At 52.3% G+C, this 15,889-nt stretch overlaps 1 protein-coding gene across 1 annotated transcript; it reads left to right on the top strand.

Moving 5' to 3' along the window:
* The first annotated feature begins 205 nt into the window (after positions 1-205).
* Positions 206-14,527, top strand: LOC122710278 (liprin-alpha-1-like). Its single transcript, XM_043927987.1, has 9 exons — positions 206-246; positions 2,435-2,536; positions 3,007-3,171; positions 3,819-3,988; positions 5,801-6,032; positions 8,094-8,123; positions 10,731-10,882; positions 11,721-11,869; positions 13,252-14,527. The coding sequence occupies exons 3-9, from the start codon at positions 3,061-3,063 to the stop codon at positions 13,302-13,304; spliced, it is 897 nt and encodes a 298-aa protein (XP_043783922.1). The 5' UTR covers positions 206-246; positions 2,435-2,536; positions 3,007-3,060; the 3' UTR covers positions 13,305-14,527.
* The last annotated feature ends 1,362 nt before the right edge of the window (positions 14,528-15,889 follow it).

Raw genomic sequence — 15,889 nt, forward strand, 5'->3', positions numbered from 1 at the left:
CTGTACAAAAATGATCTTCACGACCCAGATAATCACCATGGTGTGATCGCTCACCTAGAGCCAGACATCCTAGAATGTGAAGTCAGGTGGGCCTTAGAAAGCATCACTATGAACGAACAAAGCTAGTGGAGGTGATGGAATTCCAGTTGGGCTATTTCAAATCCTGGAAGATGATGCTGTGAAAGTGCTGCACTCAATATGCCAGCAAATTTGGAAAACTCAGCAGTGGCCACAGGACTGGAAAAGGTCCGTTTTCATTCCAATCCCAAAGAAAGTCAATCCCAAAGAATGCTCAAACTACCACATGTTTGCACTCATCTGACACGCTAGTAGATCCCTCATGGCTCAGATGGTAAAGCGTTTGTGTACAATACAGATGACCCGGGTTCGATCCCTGGGTTGGGAAGATCCCCTGGAGAAGTAAATGGCAATGACCAAGCTCAGGGTGAGAGTGAGGGGCAGCCAGTGCAGCAGCCAGCATCCTCACCGGGATGGGTTCTGGGGACGCTATTGAGTTCAGGGGTGCCCTTGACGTCAGGGGTGCCCTTTCAGTAGCCTCATTGGAGGTTTGTTTCAGGGGTGGAGCAGGCAGAAGCCCCCTTAGAAGATGTGCTCATTCCTAGCAGTGGTGGTTTCTGAAGCAGTGTATACTGTTCGGTTCGACTGTGACCCAGTACATTGCAGGGTCATGTTTGACTTTGGGCCTGAGCGGTGGGCACGGCCTTCCTTCTCCCGCACCCCACACTCACCTGCCGTCTTTTCGGCAGCCCCTCCCCCCTCTCTGCACCCTTGATGGTGGGCCTGAGCCCAGCCCCCCTGTTACCACGGAGCCCCTTGTGACGGAGTGGGTTCCAGGTTCCGGGCTCCTGGGAGACGTGCTGGAGGCAGAGCCTTCGTGCCATTTCTTCTTGAGACACTGGTGCTGGTGGTCATAGTGTGAGAGAGCGGTGTGTGTGAGAGTGGTGTGTGAGAGCGGTGTGTGAGAGCGGTGTGTGAGAGCGGTGTGTGAGAGAGCAGAGTGTGTGAGAGCGGTGTGTGAGATCGGTGTGTGTGAGAGCGGTGTGTGAGATCGGTGTGTGAGAGAGCGGTGTGTGAGAGCGGTGTGTGAGAGCGGAGTGTGAGATCGGCGGTTGTAGTGTGAGATCGGTGGTGATAGCTCAGGTGCTGAGGTAACTGCCTGGGAAACAGCGGTTGCCCCCGAGTGGGGGGCTGCCCCCATCCACGAGGATGGGTTGCAGAAGGGCCTGCCTATGGGCGCTTTTCCAATGCTGCAACCCCAAGGCAAAGGCCAAGAAGACGAAGAAGTTGGCCTCGACCCAAGTCCTGGAGGCAGAGTGTCCTGAGGTGAGAGTAGCCAGGGACTGGGCCCGTCGGATTGGCCCTCACCTGATGAAGCGTTGGGGTTGTGTTTCATTTGTTAGCATGGCCGTGGGCCCTGCCGGCCAGGGCGTTTTGGCCTTCGTGCGCAGGATCGACCCCAGCAGGTTGACTTTGTTAGAGGTTGTGCAGGTGCTGCGTGGAGGATGGGCGGGGGCCCCACAAGAAGGGATACAGTGGCTGGAACAGTCTCTGGGGCATCTGGATCGAGCTAGAGAGTCAGTCCTTGAAGGAGAGAGGCTAAGCCCCTTAATGTCTCCCGTCTTACAAAGCACAGACCAGTGTGTCCAGCATGTTAATAATGGGTACCTACTGCTTACGTGTGTAACATATACCCTCATGGCTTCACATGTCTACTACATGCCTCTTACAAGTGTTGGGCAGTGTTCTAGGTGCTGAATACTCAGTATGTAGTGGGGGATGTGTAAGCCAGGGTTTTTTTACTTGTGCAAAGAAAAATGGAAGAATGAAAGTCTCGTTGTGGTTCGGTTTGAGCAAGTTCACCACGTGGATGGCCCCGCGTGCACACAAATTGTGATAAAATACATATAACACCAATTTAACATTTTAGCCAGTTTATTGAATGACTGGGTGATTTCAGTGGAGTCAGGCTAGCAGATGGCCTTGGTGTGCCATCAGCCTCTTTCCCAGAGGAACACTCCAAAACCTGGTGGCCTTGTAGATCTTCCCTTTCTTCTTCACTCTCCTCAGGGGTCCTAGGTCACTTGTCTGCGTGTCGTTTAAGAATCTGTTATCCATTTTGTTGTTTGGTTTATGTTTAGGAAAGTTTCTCAGACTTCCCTGGGTCTGGAGAAGGCAGGCTGGATTCCTGGTTCTCTTCTCCGCGTGCCTGCCAGGTCGAGGTGGAGGTTGAAGGCCAGTCTGAGTTGTGCTTGTCTGTGTGGTCTTGGGGTCAGCGGACCCCCTTTTCTCCGGAGGGGCAGGGAGATCCTTTGTGTGGAGCCTGGAGAGACTTGATAGGGTCAGCCTTCACGGTCTCGCTGTCTTTTTCACTTGTGTTTGCATTTAGTTACCTCCTCATTTAACTGTTTTCTAGGAGTTGGGAACATATAATGAAGAACTGAAGGTGTGCAGGGAGCAGCTTCTTGCCAGAGAAGAAGAAGTTGCTCAGCTGAGAGCAGAGAGGAACAACACCAGGGTCAGTAGGCGGAGTCTCCCGTGCTGACCTGTGCCCGCGGGGCTCACCGCTGGGCTCCGTGTTGCTGTCTTTAAAGTCTGTCTGGTTTTCAAGTCATTTTTCACATCTTCCCACTGGGCAGACCGAGGTGGATCAGCTTGGGGTTCTCATAGTTTGCTTCAAATTTATGATGAGAGCCAATGTAATTTTAGTACATTTGAGGGGGGAGTTCTCTTAACTTCCATTTTTGGCCATGCTACAGTTTATGTGGGATCTTAGATCCCCAACCAGGGATTAAAACCCATGAGCCCTGCAGAAGTGTGGAGTCTTAACTCCTGGGCCACTGGGGAAGTCCACTCTAACTTTAGACTGAACTGGCGGGATTCCGACGTGCCTTAGCATGGTTTTGGCTTTAGCGTGAGGCTGAGAGGAGTTCTCGGCCCTGAATTCAAGTGTGAGGTTGAAGGTGCTCCTTTGACCCCTCCCTGCAGCTGCTGCTGGAACACCTGGAGCTCCTCATTTCCCGGTATGTACCATCCCTCCGGATGACGGCGGACAAGCAGCAGGCGCAGTCCCCAGCCGGCATGATCAGCGAGGTGGAGGTGCTCAGGGCGCTGAAGTTTCTATTTGAGCACCACAAGGCCCTGGACGAGAAGGTACCAGCCACCCGGCCGGCCTGCATTTGTACACTTGCTGCCTGGTCAGGTGGATGATGCACGTATTTATGGAACTAGTGGAGTTTTGAGCTTCTTGAATTCTTGTAAATACAGTTTTTCTGTAAGAAGTCAGAGTTTTATATGGTTTAACAGCATTGCCTGAGTACACACTCAGCCTTATCCGAGTCTTATACAACCCTGTGGACTGTAGTCCAACACATCCTCTCTTCCTGGGACTTCCCAGGCAAGAATACTGGAGTGGGTGGCAATCTTCTACTCCAGGGGATCTTCCCGACCCCGGGATCCAACCTGCCCTCTCGAATTGGCAGGCGGATTCTTTACCACCCACCTGGGAAGCCCCCAGTTAAAAGTATTAGTTGGCATAAATGTCTCAAGATTTATTATCTTCTGGCTATCAATTTGCAGTTAAAAACTGGGTAATAGAATGGTTTTAGGATAACATTTTTTCCCTCTCAAACTGAGAGTTTAAAGCTGTGAATAAGCAGATTCTCTTGACGTTGAGATCAATGAGAGACACTCGGTGTATTCTGTTACAGTGGCCATGTCATCAGGTGAGTATACAGTAAGAAGTGCACTAACGTATATGCCCAGATCAACACACAGTGACTCGGCCCCTTTTATTTCAGTTGAGACAGCAGGCCCGCGTGCCGGCCACCGTGGCCCAGGCCTTCGAAAGAGACGAAGGCGTGTCTGACGGCGAGGGCGACGGGGTCACCCTCCTCAGCTCGGCTGCTCAGCTGCCGCCCAGCGGGCAGATGCTTCAGGAGCAGCTGGACAGCATCAGTGAAGAGATCCGGTGGGTGTGCCCGAACTCAGCTCCCCAGAAACTGGGCTTCTCCGAGGAGCTGTCTTCTCCTAGGAGAAGTCTGAGTGTTCCATGGTGAGAACACTGACTACAGGCCTGCTTCAAGGATTTTCGGTTCTGAGATCGCCCTTGATGAGAGAGCTGAGTCAGCCAGGGCGTTCTGTCCACAGCTGGTGTCAGCACTCTGTGGGCGGGGGGTGTTGTGGGGTGTCCCCCCCCAGCTCTGAGCCCCAAGGTGGGAGAGGTGCCGAGGTGGTGTCCTCTGTGGCCCGTGAACCCACCAGCACTGAGGGTTCACCCTCGTGTACCTCAGAGCCTCCCACGTTCTGGTGAAAAGCCACCTGGAACAGAAAAGCTGAGGTTTGGGGTTGGCAAATTCCCACTCAGATCTGCATTTCCCTTTTTAACTTAGCACAGTGTGAAGATTGGCTTGTTGTAAAACACTGGTCCAAGGACATGTGTTTGAGTTTTTCTCAACTCATCAGTATGTTTAAGATGTTTTCTCTAGACACCGTCTTGGCAGTTATAACAGTTTACAAAGCGGGATAGAATCCGAAGGCCCGCCTCGTGGTGAGCAGGGGGCCCTGGGTCTGGGTGCAGCCGGGCGGCCGGGGGCCCCGAGGCCTGCCTGGGCCACACCCGCACAGCCGTGCCTCCTGTCCTGAGGTTCCGTTCAGAGTGGCCGCGGGCCGGTGACCCTGCGCAGGACCCGGCAGAGCTGCTGCTCAGATTGTTCTCGTCACGTCAGCCCAGGCCGAGGTGCCCGTTCCTGTTGGCCGAGCGCGGGGGGTTCAGGCGGAAGGCAGGGGTGAGCGGCACAACCAGCAAACGCAGGTGGTGCCGCCTGCAGTTTTGGCGCCGACACAGACTGCTTTCTGGGCCGTGTTTGAGCACAGACGAGCTCAGAAAGGTTGTCTTTCCCCGTCCCCGCAGGAAATATGGAATGGTTACATATTAATGTTTCTATTTTTACAGCACGTTGTCAGGTAAAAGTGATTTTTCCTTATGCAATATGTTGACTTGATGTAAGTGGTAAATTCTGTCCTTCAACTTGTCACCAGTGAAAATCTTTCAGGACATATAAGTAGTGAAACTGGAGAGGTTACGACTTGCAAGAATCTTGTATCTTTTTTAAAAAATCATTTTATATGCATAATCTAATACTTAAACTGCTATATAAAATCATCCATGACACATTAGGGGAGAAGAGCAGTAACCGTGAATTGTAGGTGAATGCGGCACATTGACATGAATCCAGAAACTCACACAAACCTGGGGGAGAACTTCATCAAGTGATGTGTTGGTACATATACACCCTTAAAAAAAAAAAAAAAAAAAAAAAAAAGATCAACACAGCACTTCATCTGGTCTGGAGACTTGTGTTTAGAAGGTCAAGCTTGTTCGTGAATCACTGTTTTGATGGTGCAGAGTTCCTGATTCCCAGTGGAAAAGACTCGAGGCTCTGACGTGCACCTCAGCCCTGAGAGCAGGGATGCTGAAGGTTGTCAGTTTCAGGTGTCTCCTCACGGGGAGAGAGTCGCCACCCAGGCCCCGTCAGAATGTTAGAGTAAATGAGTCAAATCAAACGTGAATGATCAGGGGCCAGTTTGTAAGACTCAATGCTAAGTTATACTAAGTTTGAGAATATTCAAAAGAGGGAAAGTCGAACCTTTTTGCTGCGATGTTAATTGAGCAACTGTTGCTGGAATTTGCTAATCATGACACAGAATGCAAGCCCAAAGTTGTTGTCCAGACACGTTCCTGTGCTGACAAAGGCAGGTGACGAGTTTTGCTCTCTCTTAGGTGGATCCAAGAAGAGAAGGAGACCACGGAGCAGCGGGCCAAGGAGACTGAGAGCAGGGTGGGCAAGGCGAGCTCAGGCAGCCTTCGTCGTTTTAAATCAGTGAGCTCCCTCGACCTGTATTTTGCCTCCTCGCTTGCCAGCTCCTGCCCGCCCAGCAGTGTGCCCGCCACGCCCCGAATGAGGCGTCGAAGGCCAGCGCGGAACATAGACCGGCTGGGCACCATGCCTCTGGTATGTGTCTGCCTCCTCCCTGCCGTGTCCCTCCTCCAGCACACTGGATTTCTTTTTTTGTTTGTTTTTGGTTTTTTTCTCTTTTTATCCAGAAGAAAATCAGGTACATTTGCCACACTCAGAGGTCTATGATTTTTAAAAGTACCTAGTCTTTAATCATTCCGTAATCGCACAGTGACCAGTTAGTATTGATATTTGGACCACCGGCTTAGCACGTCATCATGAGCTCAGCCAGAGCCTGCCTCTGTAATGCTGGGCCTGGCCTGTGCTGGGCGCAGCAGCTGCAGAAAAGTTTCTGTTCTCAGGGAGCAGACAACTTTGTGAAAGTTCTCATGGCAGTTCTCATGGCGTGTGAAAACCGTGCAGCACATTTTCCACTGGGGATGCCTGGCTGCACGGTGCAGGGCATGCGGTGGGAAGAAAACCAAAAATCTAAACTGGTCTGCTTGCTGATGGACCTGGCAGCGCACTCAGGCCCGCTCTGCGTGTGAAACCAGGTTCAAAGCCCGGTGCCCCAGGGCCCCAGGGAAGAAGTCGGGCTTCCTCACTCTCCCGAGTCTGAAAACGGGATGACGACCTAGGGCTTTTGGTGACAGAGTGTGCGGCTCTAAAGCGCATGGTCCAGCTTTCTTGCGTGTGTAGCTTAGGTTTCTGAGTGCACTGCTGTTTATCCCATGAAATCACGTTTACAGCCCTCTGCTTTGTAACTGCACATGTATTATCACTTTTTTCTCTTACCACCCATTTCACGTTAGCTGCATTGTTAGTCAGCATATCATTAAATTAAGTGTGAATCATTTTAGATGCATGTGAAGTGGTAACTAGTCCATTTTGTGGGCTTTTGACACACTTTTTATAATTTACGTCTTTGGCTAATTAGTTGATATTTAAAATTCTTGACGATTTCTCTGTGGTTTCATGCTTGATTTCTTTCCGAGTATTTGTAAAAGAACAGGTGTGTACATTTTGTCCTTGTTGTTGGAGTTCTCTGACGGTGTGTCTGCTTTCATCGTCGGTTTGGATTTCCTGTCTCATCCTGTTGTCTGTTTAGCCGTCGTCAATCCAGACCCCAGCCTCCCGTCCCCCCCACCCCAGGCTGAAGTTTCCCCATCCATCTCCCCTCCCGTCCTCCCACTTGCTCTGGTCTCAGCAGTGCTGTGTCCACAGCGTGTGTCCCTTTAGTCGTGTTTGTGCTTTTCTTCATGGCTCATTAAATGGTGTTTTTCCCCCATAGCAGTAAGTTTGAATTATTGTATCACTATGCAGTTACAAGCATAATGTAGATGGATCATACACTACATAACCTGTGCAATTTATAAATGAGAGTATGCTTACATAAAGAAATGATCCTCTAAGTGTCGAATTAATGGGCTTTTGACACAATATCCTTTCTGTGTTGGTGCTTGTATTTAAGACTGTAAATCTCATCAGCTTTTGCATGGTTAATGTCTCTACTAGACTCTTTTACAAAGTATCTTCTATGGTTCATCAAATGTGAAGACTCCACCTGCTATTATGCTAGCTTTCATTCTTACACATTTTCATAGGGCACGTGCTTTAATGAATTTATTTTCAGAAGTTTTAAATCAAATTCTAGGTAAGGATTTTACATTAATGTCCAATAGGTGGTGAGAAATGTTCAGTGTTAAAATAGGTATTTTGGTAACTTCCTCATCAGTTAAATTACTGTTTTAAAGTATAACATGTTTTTTATTAAGAGAAATAGGTTATAGAGAAGTTTGGCTGAGAACAGACAGCTGTTGAGGCCCTTTGATGTACAGGATGCTCTGCTTTAATAAATCACGATGTTGTATCAGACTCGTATCTTCCTGAGTCATAATTTATAGTGTTTTTCTAGTAAATCTTGAATAGCTTATTTAACTTCTGTGGTCAAAAAAAAAAATGTTCTGTTTCCAGCTACTGTTCTCTAAGTCTTAATGTCACTTATAGGTTTGCCATCATTTTTGCTTTCCTGTATTTGCCTATACTGATTCTTGAATTTTTAGCTTCAAAGTCACAATCAACCTGGTTTCTCTCCATTTCTTTGCATGCATCTATCAGCCTAGTGATTTAAGGAAGCATCGTCGAAAGGTAAACTATTTACTAATTTAGCATGGCTTTGTTTCTCTGTGAAGTGTTAAAGAGTGCTTATCGAGTCAGGTGACGGAACACTGTGTGGTTACGTACTGGTGAATAATTGACGTTTTAATGGAAGTTTTGAAACTCACCCACCACTTAAAATATGCTGATGGTTCTGTTGGAAAAAGGTCATTCGTTGAGACAATTGTAACAGTTTCCCTTTCTCCCACTTGTTTGCTTTCTAATCATCTCATGCTTATTTATAATAGACATAGTAGTATTTATTATTTTGAAAATTTTATTTCTTTGGCCATGTTGCACAGCTTATGGGATCTTAATTCCCCAATCAGGGATCAGACCGGTGTCCTGGCAGTGAAAGTGCCAGGTCCTAACGTCTGGACCACCATGGAATTTCCACTTAGTGTTTTCTAAAAAGCAATGACTGAATCAGAGCCATAGGTATTAGACTTGGGGGAAGCCCTCTAATGACGGGGGTAGCAGTGTGCAGGAGACTCTGCCCGCCAGGTCCGTGTCGAGTGGTTTCCGAGCCTGTCATCTAATCCCGCAGACACCCAGGTGAGGTCCAGGCTGCAGTTATCCCCATTCAGCAGACGTGGACACTGAGGCTTAGAGAGGCCGGGCCCCGTGCCCAGGCTCACAAACCCAGCAGTGCAGTGCGGACTCGTCTGATCAGAGCCTGGACACTTAACCGTGGGGCCGTCCAGCCCGCTTTCCTCCAGAGGCTCTCGTGTCCCTCACAGCGTCCCTGATGGAGGGAGCACCAGGAGGGAGCTCACTTCCTCTCCCCTCTGGTCCCTCGGATGAGCCCCTGTTGTTGGAGTCCAGTGCCCCGAGGGCTGGCCGTCCTTGTCCCTCTCCCGCTCCCAGCCCAGTGACCGACCACTCTGGGGACCTTCCCGCAGGTCTCGGGCAGCCGCGCTCCAGTTCAGGCAGCTCAGTGCGCGGGAGCCCTTCTGCTGGGCACAGCGGAGCTGCTCCGTCAGCCTGGGGCTGGTGGCCTGCTCTGCCCTCCTGTTAAGTGAGGACACGGTCCTGCCCATCCTAGTTACGTGGGCACCAGCGGGGCAGGCTCCACCTGGGGGAGGGCGGGCTTCCCTCCCGGGGGAGGGCGGCCAGGCTGGGGGCCCAGAGCCCTTCCTCAGGAGGAGGCCCGGGGAAGGGGCTGGCCGCGGCCCCTGACTTTGAGGCAGGTGTTTGTCTCCCCTGAGTCCACAGTCAACCCAGGCGTGTCACTTCCCCGCTCTGTTCTGTGTTGTTTTCTGATTTTTATAATGGCTTATTGTAACTTGAATTTGAGATTGACCCCTGTTCAGTTCTGTGGGGATAATTTCTAGCCTCTGTAGCCTTCTGTTGCCTGAGGGTTCTTGTTAGAGATCAGGGGAGGGTGCAGTTTATCCAGCCGCTGTTAAACGGGCTCAGCTGTATTTGGCACTAAGTCACTTTGTTGTCACCAAGCTTCTGTGGGGCTGCAGTGGATCAGTATTCTTTACAGAATCCCATTCAAAAGGCACAGGTTAGTTGGATAAAACAACACACTCATTGTTTATAAAATTACTTGCCGTGCAAGTTTCTATAGACTTCCCCTGGCTTAACCACAACCCAAATGTGTAAGTGAGACCTGTCTGGACCCTGAAGGGGTTAATCTGTTCCCCACACTGTTGCCACCACTGTCTTTCCTGTCCTCACACCCAGGACCCGCGGGAAAGCTGGGACTCCAGGAGAGATCATCTTTTTTTTGTTGTTTTAGTTAGTTTATTTTTTAATTGAGGATAATTGCTTTACAGAATTTTGTTCTTTTCTGTCAAACCTCAACATGAATTAGCCATAGGTATACATATACCCCTTCCCTTTTGAACCTCCCTCCCATTTCCCTCCCAATCCCACCGCTCTAGGTGGCTACAAGATCATCTCTTAGTGAAGACCTAGGGGTGCTTTATGTAGACCACAGTGAGTAAATTACACTGGACTGCGTGTAAGCACTTCACTGTGTAGCCCCAGTCGTGTGTTACAGAGAAATACGAGCCAGACACATGGTGTTCGCATGCCGGGTTAGGTACCTCCCTGTGTTTCACTTGATGTCACGGGTTCCAGTAACCTGCATCATCACTACAAATGATCTTGGGTGGTGGTACAAGCTGTTTCCTTTTCTCCTTCAAACAGAAAGGTCTGGAAGGCTTGCTGAGAGGTTCCTTACCCTTGCTAGTGGTGCTTCTGAGCAGCATCTGGCGATGAGCACAGTCCTTTCATCAGGGCAGTTGGTGCCATGCAGGGTTCATGGGGCTGGCGTCGCTCTGCTCTCCTGCCCGGCGGGGCCATCTGGTCGCCGCATTCCAGGGAGGGCGGAGCCCCGCTGCAGGGAGGTTCCCGTCCGGGGTCTCTGCACTCAGTCAGGTGCTCTCGCTGCCCCATGCCCCGCTTCTCTACAAGACAGTCCTTTAAGATGGCATTAAGCTAGTACAAGGCATTTTTTTATACTTGGCGGATAGCATGGCTAATAGATTTTCAAATATGTTTGTGGTTATAATGTAAGGCCTGTATGATTGCCTTTTTTGACACAGTCTCTTGTTAGCCAATTTTACACTTAGCTCATTCCCTCAGATGCCAGCTCTACGGGAAGAGGTGCAAAATGACAAGAACACCATCAAGTGTGAAACCTCGAGCCCTGCCTCGCCTGAGTCCCTTCGGCTGGAGCAGCTGCACACAGGGACGCTTCGCGCGGCCAGCCCCGAGGACATCAGGGACGCCCGCAAGTAAGGGGCCTGTGCGCCTCGTCAGTTTCAGGAGCCCTGCGCCTCTTGTCTTGAAAGAGGTGGAAGAATGGTTTTAAAGGAATTGCACTGGATGCGGTGCCTGTGTTTAGTGGTGAACTTCAGATGCTGGGGGAGAAGAGCTCAGGGACCTCAGTGACTTTAGAAAATGTCCATCTCTGCTGATAGACTCCTGTGGGAGCTTTCTTCCTGCTCTTGCTAGAGGTCTGCCCGTCCGGGACGCGTTCCTGATGGTGATGGCCCCGTGCCTCTCAGGTTCGCTCTTGAGGGTCCCTCCCTTTTCCTCAAGGGTCTGCTCTCAGGAGACTCTGTCCCCTCCTATGGCTGACACTGTCCTCATTCGACCACCACCTGCTGAACTACCGTCCTGAGCCAGGAAGCCCCCGACGGAGGGCACGAGTGGTCTCCTGACCAGCAGCCCTGCACGGTGACTGTCGCTCTCCTGCCACGGCCGGGGACGGTCACCCTGCGGGAGGCAGGGGGAGCTGCCCAGAGCGGGGGAGCTCACCTTCTCTGGGAGCCTCATCACCTGCTGAGCGGCAACCCTGAGGGAGGGTCGGAGCGCCCTCTGCACCGGCTGGCCTGGAGTCAAGCCCTCCTCGGGGGCAGCTCCAGTCAGAGACACTCAGCTTCCTGGGGTGGATGTCTGTGGCCGGGAGCCCCCATTGCTCGTGTGGAGTGTGGTTGGTGAAGCAGACGCCACTGTCTGCTCGAGGTGGAGGCACGGGTGTTGCTGGTGGCCAGTTCTATCAGTCGGTCTTAGGGAGGGGTGTGTGTTTGCATGAGGGCGCTGGTTAAAGGGCGTTTTCTCTCCCCAAAGCTCGACGGACTCTCAGGACGGCCCCGGGGGCAACCCCAGCAGCAGCAGCAGCCAGGACTCCATGGACAAAGCCCCAAAGAAGAACGGCATCAGGTGCTCCATCGGCTGCTTCTTTGGCAGGAAGGAAAGGGGTCGGCCTGGACACCCCGGTAAGGAGGGCTTAGGACCAGGTGGGTGCTTCCCCGTTCAGAGGAGGAGGGCCTGCAGGCATGTCCCTTCTGTGTCTCCCCCGCTGCCCCATGAGGCTCCTGTCACTCACGCTCGGGGTCCTCCTGGGAGCAGGAGCGGAGGAGGCGTCTGTCTTCTCGGTGGATCCGAGATGATCAGATGAGTTAATGAGTTGGTGGGTGGATGGATGGATGGATAGATTAGTGAGTGGATGGATCGATGAACCGATGGCTGGCTCGATGGGTGGATGGAATTTGTGAGTGGATGGATGGATGGATTAGTGAGTGGATGGATGGATGAGCAGATGGCTGGCTGGATAGGTGGATGAACGGAGGATGGAATGAAGAAAGCAAATGTTTATACTCCAGTGCTAGAAACATATTCTGTGAAGTTGATTGAGTAGGAGCTGGCAATGATTGCTTCCCCCAGAACACTGACAAGTGTTTGGAAACGGCCCAAGTGCTCATCAGTGAGGGGTGAGGTACAATCTGTGGACACCCTGCAAGGAACAGGCCCTCCTCCTCCTTCCTGCTACCTTCCCCATCCCCAGGAGCTCTCAGGGGTTCTGCCCATGCCCCCCACCCCACCCCACAGCCACACTGGTCCTCCTGGGGTCTCCTCATCACACAGTGTTATCATCAGGCCCCATCTCGCTCGGCTTCATCTCCTTGAGGACAGGGTATGTTCATGCCTCTTCAGGCAGATATGTGTGAGTGTCTTGTTTGTGCTGGGTGTGGGATTTTCAGGGGTAAGTAAACTAGTTGTGGTCTGGACCACAGTTAAGTGACAAGAGAGAAAGGAGCAGGTTATTAAATGCAGGTTAATAAATACAACGCTGAGATGGTGGTGCATTGATTTTATACCGGATGCTGGATGTGCCCCTTCCCAAGCAGGTGCTGCCACCTCCCGATTTACAGAGGAAGACACAGTGATGGTCACGCGGTCAGGGAGTGGTGAGGGCAGCTTCACACCCACGCAGTGGGACCATGCACTTTGCCGAGCCCCAGCCACCTCTCTGGTGGATGCAACAGGAATGAGATGGTTCTATGGCATCATTGATGAATGGACATGAGTTTGAGCAAACTCCAGGTGATAGTGAAGACAGGAAAGCCTGGAGTGCTGCAGTCCACGCAGTGGCAAAGAGTCGGACACAACTGAGTGAATGAACTAAAGCCTGAGTGTGTGCTAACCTGCTTCAGTTGTGTCTGACTCTTTGCGACGCCAGGGAATGTAGCCCACTAGCTCCTCTGTCCATGGGATTCTCCAGGCAAGAATACTGGAGTGGGTTGTCATGCCCTCCTCCAGGCCATCTTCTCGACCCAGGGACCGAACCCACATCTCTCATTATCTCTTGCATTGGCAGGCAGGATCTTTACCTCTAGAGCCACCTGGAAAGCCCCAGTGAACACTGACTAGGAAATGCAGAAAATAAGGACTGCTCCTAATTTAAACTGGAAGAGCAGCAAGTACAGGTTGTAAAGAGGAAAACACACGATAAGGGACAACAGTGCCGACAGAAACTAGCAAGGATGCGTTTACCCACATAAAGAAAACATCTGTGCCATTCGGAAGAGGAGCCTGTCAACCCTTGGAGGGACAGTTGGAACCAGAATGAAAACCGAGGCCATGGTCAGCAGTGCCCACGCACACAGCCCATGTGGCGTGGTGTCACTCACCGGGGTTCCTGCGTCCCCAGAGCTGCTGGCGGTAACATCTCTGAGTGCTAGGCTGGCAGCGTCCCCGAGTGAGCTAAGGCATCGCTGCTGTCCTTCCAGTGCTGCTGCGGGGCCCTCTGTGGGCGGCCACCCTCATCCCCTGCCCCACCGCCCGCTGGGGCCCGACTGTCCCCCTGGGATCCTTTCAGCCCTTGAGCTTGGGTGTTCCCAGCCCTCCACCACACCAGACTGGGACGCAACTCAGGACTTGGGCTTGAGATATCAAGGCGACTATGACTCTGGAAGGACACAGTCCTGGGGCCCGTGAGAGAGCAGGAGAGCAGAGACCCCACGGGGAGGAGGCAGAGTCGGGGAGCGTGCCCACAGCCATGGCTGCCTCCTGCACAAGTGCCCCTTCGCCTCTCCTTGACCTGAAACAGAGCCCAGCTGCTGCTGCTCCGCAGGTGATTCCTGGAGATGCACCTCCTGCAAGAGCCATTGTCCTGCGGCTCTGGGGCTGCCTGAGTGTGCTCAGGAGCATCAGACAAGTGGAGCTGCCACGCCTCATACTGGAGGTGGGGGGCCTGATAGTGGGGAACGGCCTGAGGCCGGGGGAGGGTCTGAGGGTGGGGGAGGGCATGATGATGGACTAGGGTCTCATGCTGGGGGAGGGTCTGATGCAGGAGGTGCCTGACGCTGCGGGAAGGTCTGATTCTGGAGGAAGGTATGATGCTGGACTAGGGCCTGATGATTGTGGGAAACATCTGATGCTGGACTAGGGTCTGATGCTGCGGAAGGGCCTGTTGTTGGGCAAGTGTCTGATGCTGGACTAGGGTCTGATCCTGGGGGAGGGTCTAATGCTGGGGAAGGTCTGATTCTGGACTAGGGCCTGATGCTGGAGGAGGGCCTAATGCTGGGGGGAGGGCCTGATGCTGGGGAGGGTCTGATGCTAGACTAGGGCCTGATGCTGGGGGAGGGCCTGATCCTGGGCGAGGGTCTGATGCTGGAGGAGGGCCTGATACTGGACTAGGGCCTGATGCTGGGGGGGAATATCTGATGCTGGACTAGGGCCTGATGCTGGACTAGGGTCTGATGCTGGGGAAGGTCTTGTTGTTGGGCAAGTGTCTGATGCTGGGCTAGGGTCTGATCCTGTGGGAGGGTCTAATGCTGGGGAAGGTCTGATTCTGGACTAGGGCCTGATGCTGGAGGAGGGCCTAATGCTGGGGGGAGGGCCTGATGCTAGGGAGGGTCTGATGCTGGACTAGGACCTGATGCTGGGGGAGGGCCTGATGCTGGGTGACGGTCTGATGCTGGAGGAGGGCCTGATACTGGGCTAGGGCCTGATGCTGGGGGGGAATGTCTGATGCTGGCCGAGGGCCTGATGCTGGACTAGGGCCTCATGCTGGGGGGAAATGACTGATGCTGGGGGGCAACCTCTGATGCTGGACTAGGGCCTGATGCTGGGCGAGGGTCTGATGCTGGAGGAGTGCCTGATGCTGGGGGAGGGTCTGATTCTGGGGGAGGGTCTGATGCTGGGGGAGGGCCTGATGCTGGACTAGGGTCTGATGCTGGGGGGAATGTCTGATGCTGGACTAGGGTCTGACGCTGGACTAGGGCCTGATGCTGGGGGAGGGTCTGATGCTGGGGGAAGGTCTGATGCTGGACTAGGGTCTCATGCTGGGGGAGGGTCTGATGCTCTGGAAAGGTCTGATGCTAGACTAGGGCCTGATGCTGGGGGAAGGTCTGATGCTGGGGGGAAGTCCTGATGATGGTGGGCATCCTGCTCCCAGATACACAGAGTTGTGATTATAAATCTCTGTGAGAAAGCTTTTTTTCATAATTTCCTGACCAACTTGCTGTGTTCTTTTTTTCTGAAGCATAATTGCTGTGCAGTATCTGATTTCTGCCATACATCAATATGAATTAGCCATAGATGAACGTATGTCTCCTCCCTCTTGAATCTCCCTCCCACCTCCCCTTGCTACATTCTTGTTTCTATGGATATATGAATAATAAAGACTGTTGACTAAAATAACATAAAAAGCTCCCACACACAGGCGTGCACACGCACACTCCCTAGTGCATCATTCGGGTCCGCATCAGGGTTGCCCTCGGCCACCCCGCCCTGGGATCCACGGTGAGCCTTGACACCCACACTTTGTTCCCATCCTCGGCCCGCTGCCCACGCCTCCGCAGCAGAGGGGCCCTGTCCCCGCAGGTGCTGAAGTGATGGAGCCTCTTGCCTCCAGAGCCAAGAGTATGAATACCAGGTCGGTCGTCCTTTGGGGACATCTATGCTTCGGCCTTCTAGCCTTTCCATTGTATCCATCCGTTTCTCTTAACAAT

The sequence above is a fragment of the Cervus elaphus genome, chromosome 16 (genome assembly GCF_910594005.1).
Source record: "Cervus elaphus chromosome 16, mCerEla1.1, whole genome shotgun sequence".
Taxonomy (NCBI): domain Eukaryota; kingdom Metazoa; phylum Chordata; class Mammalia; order Artiodactyla; family Cervidae; genus Cervus; species Cervus elaphus.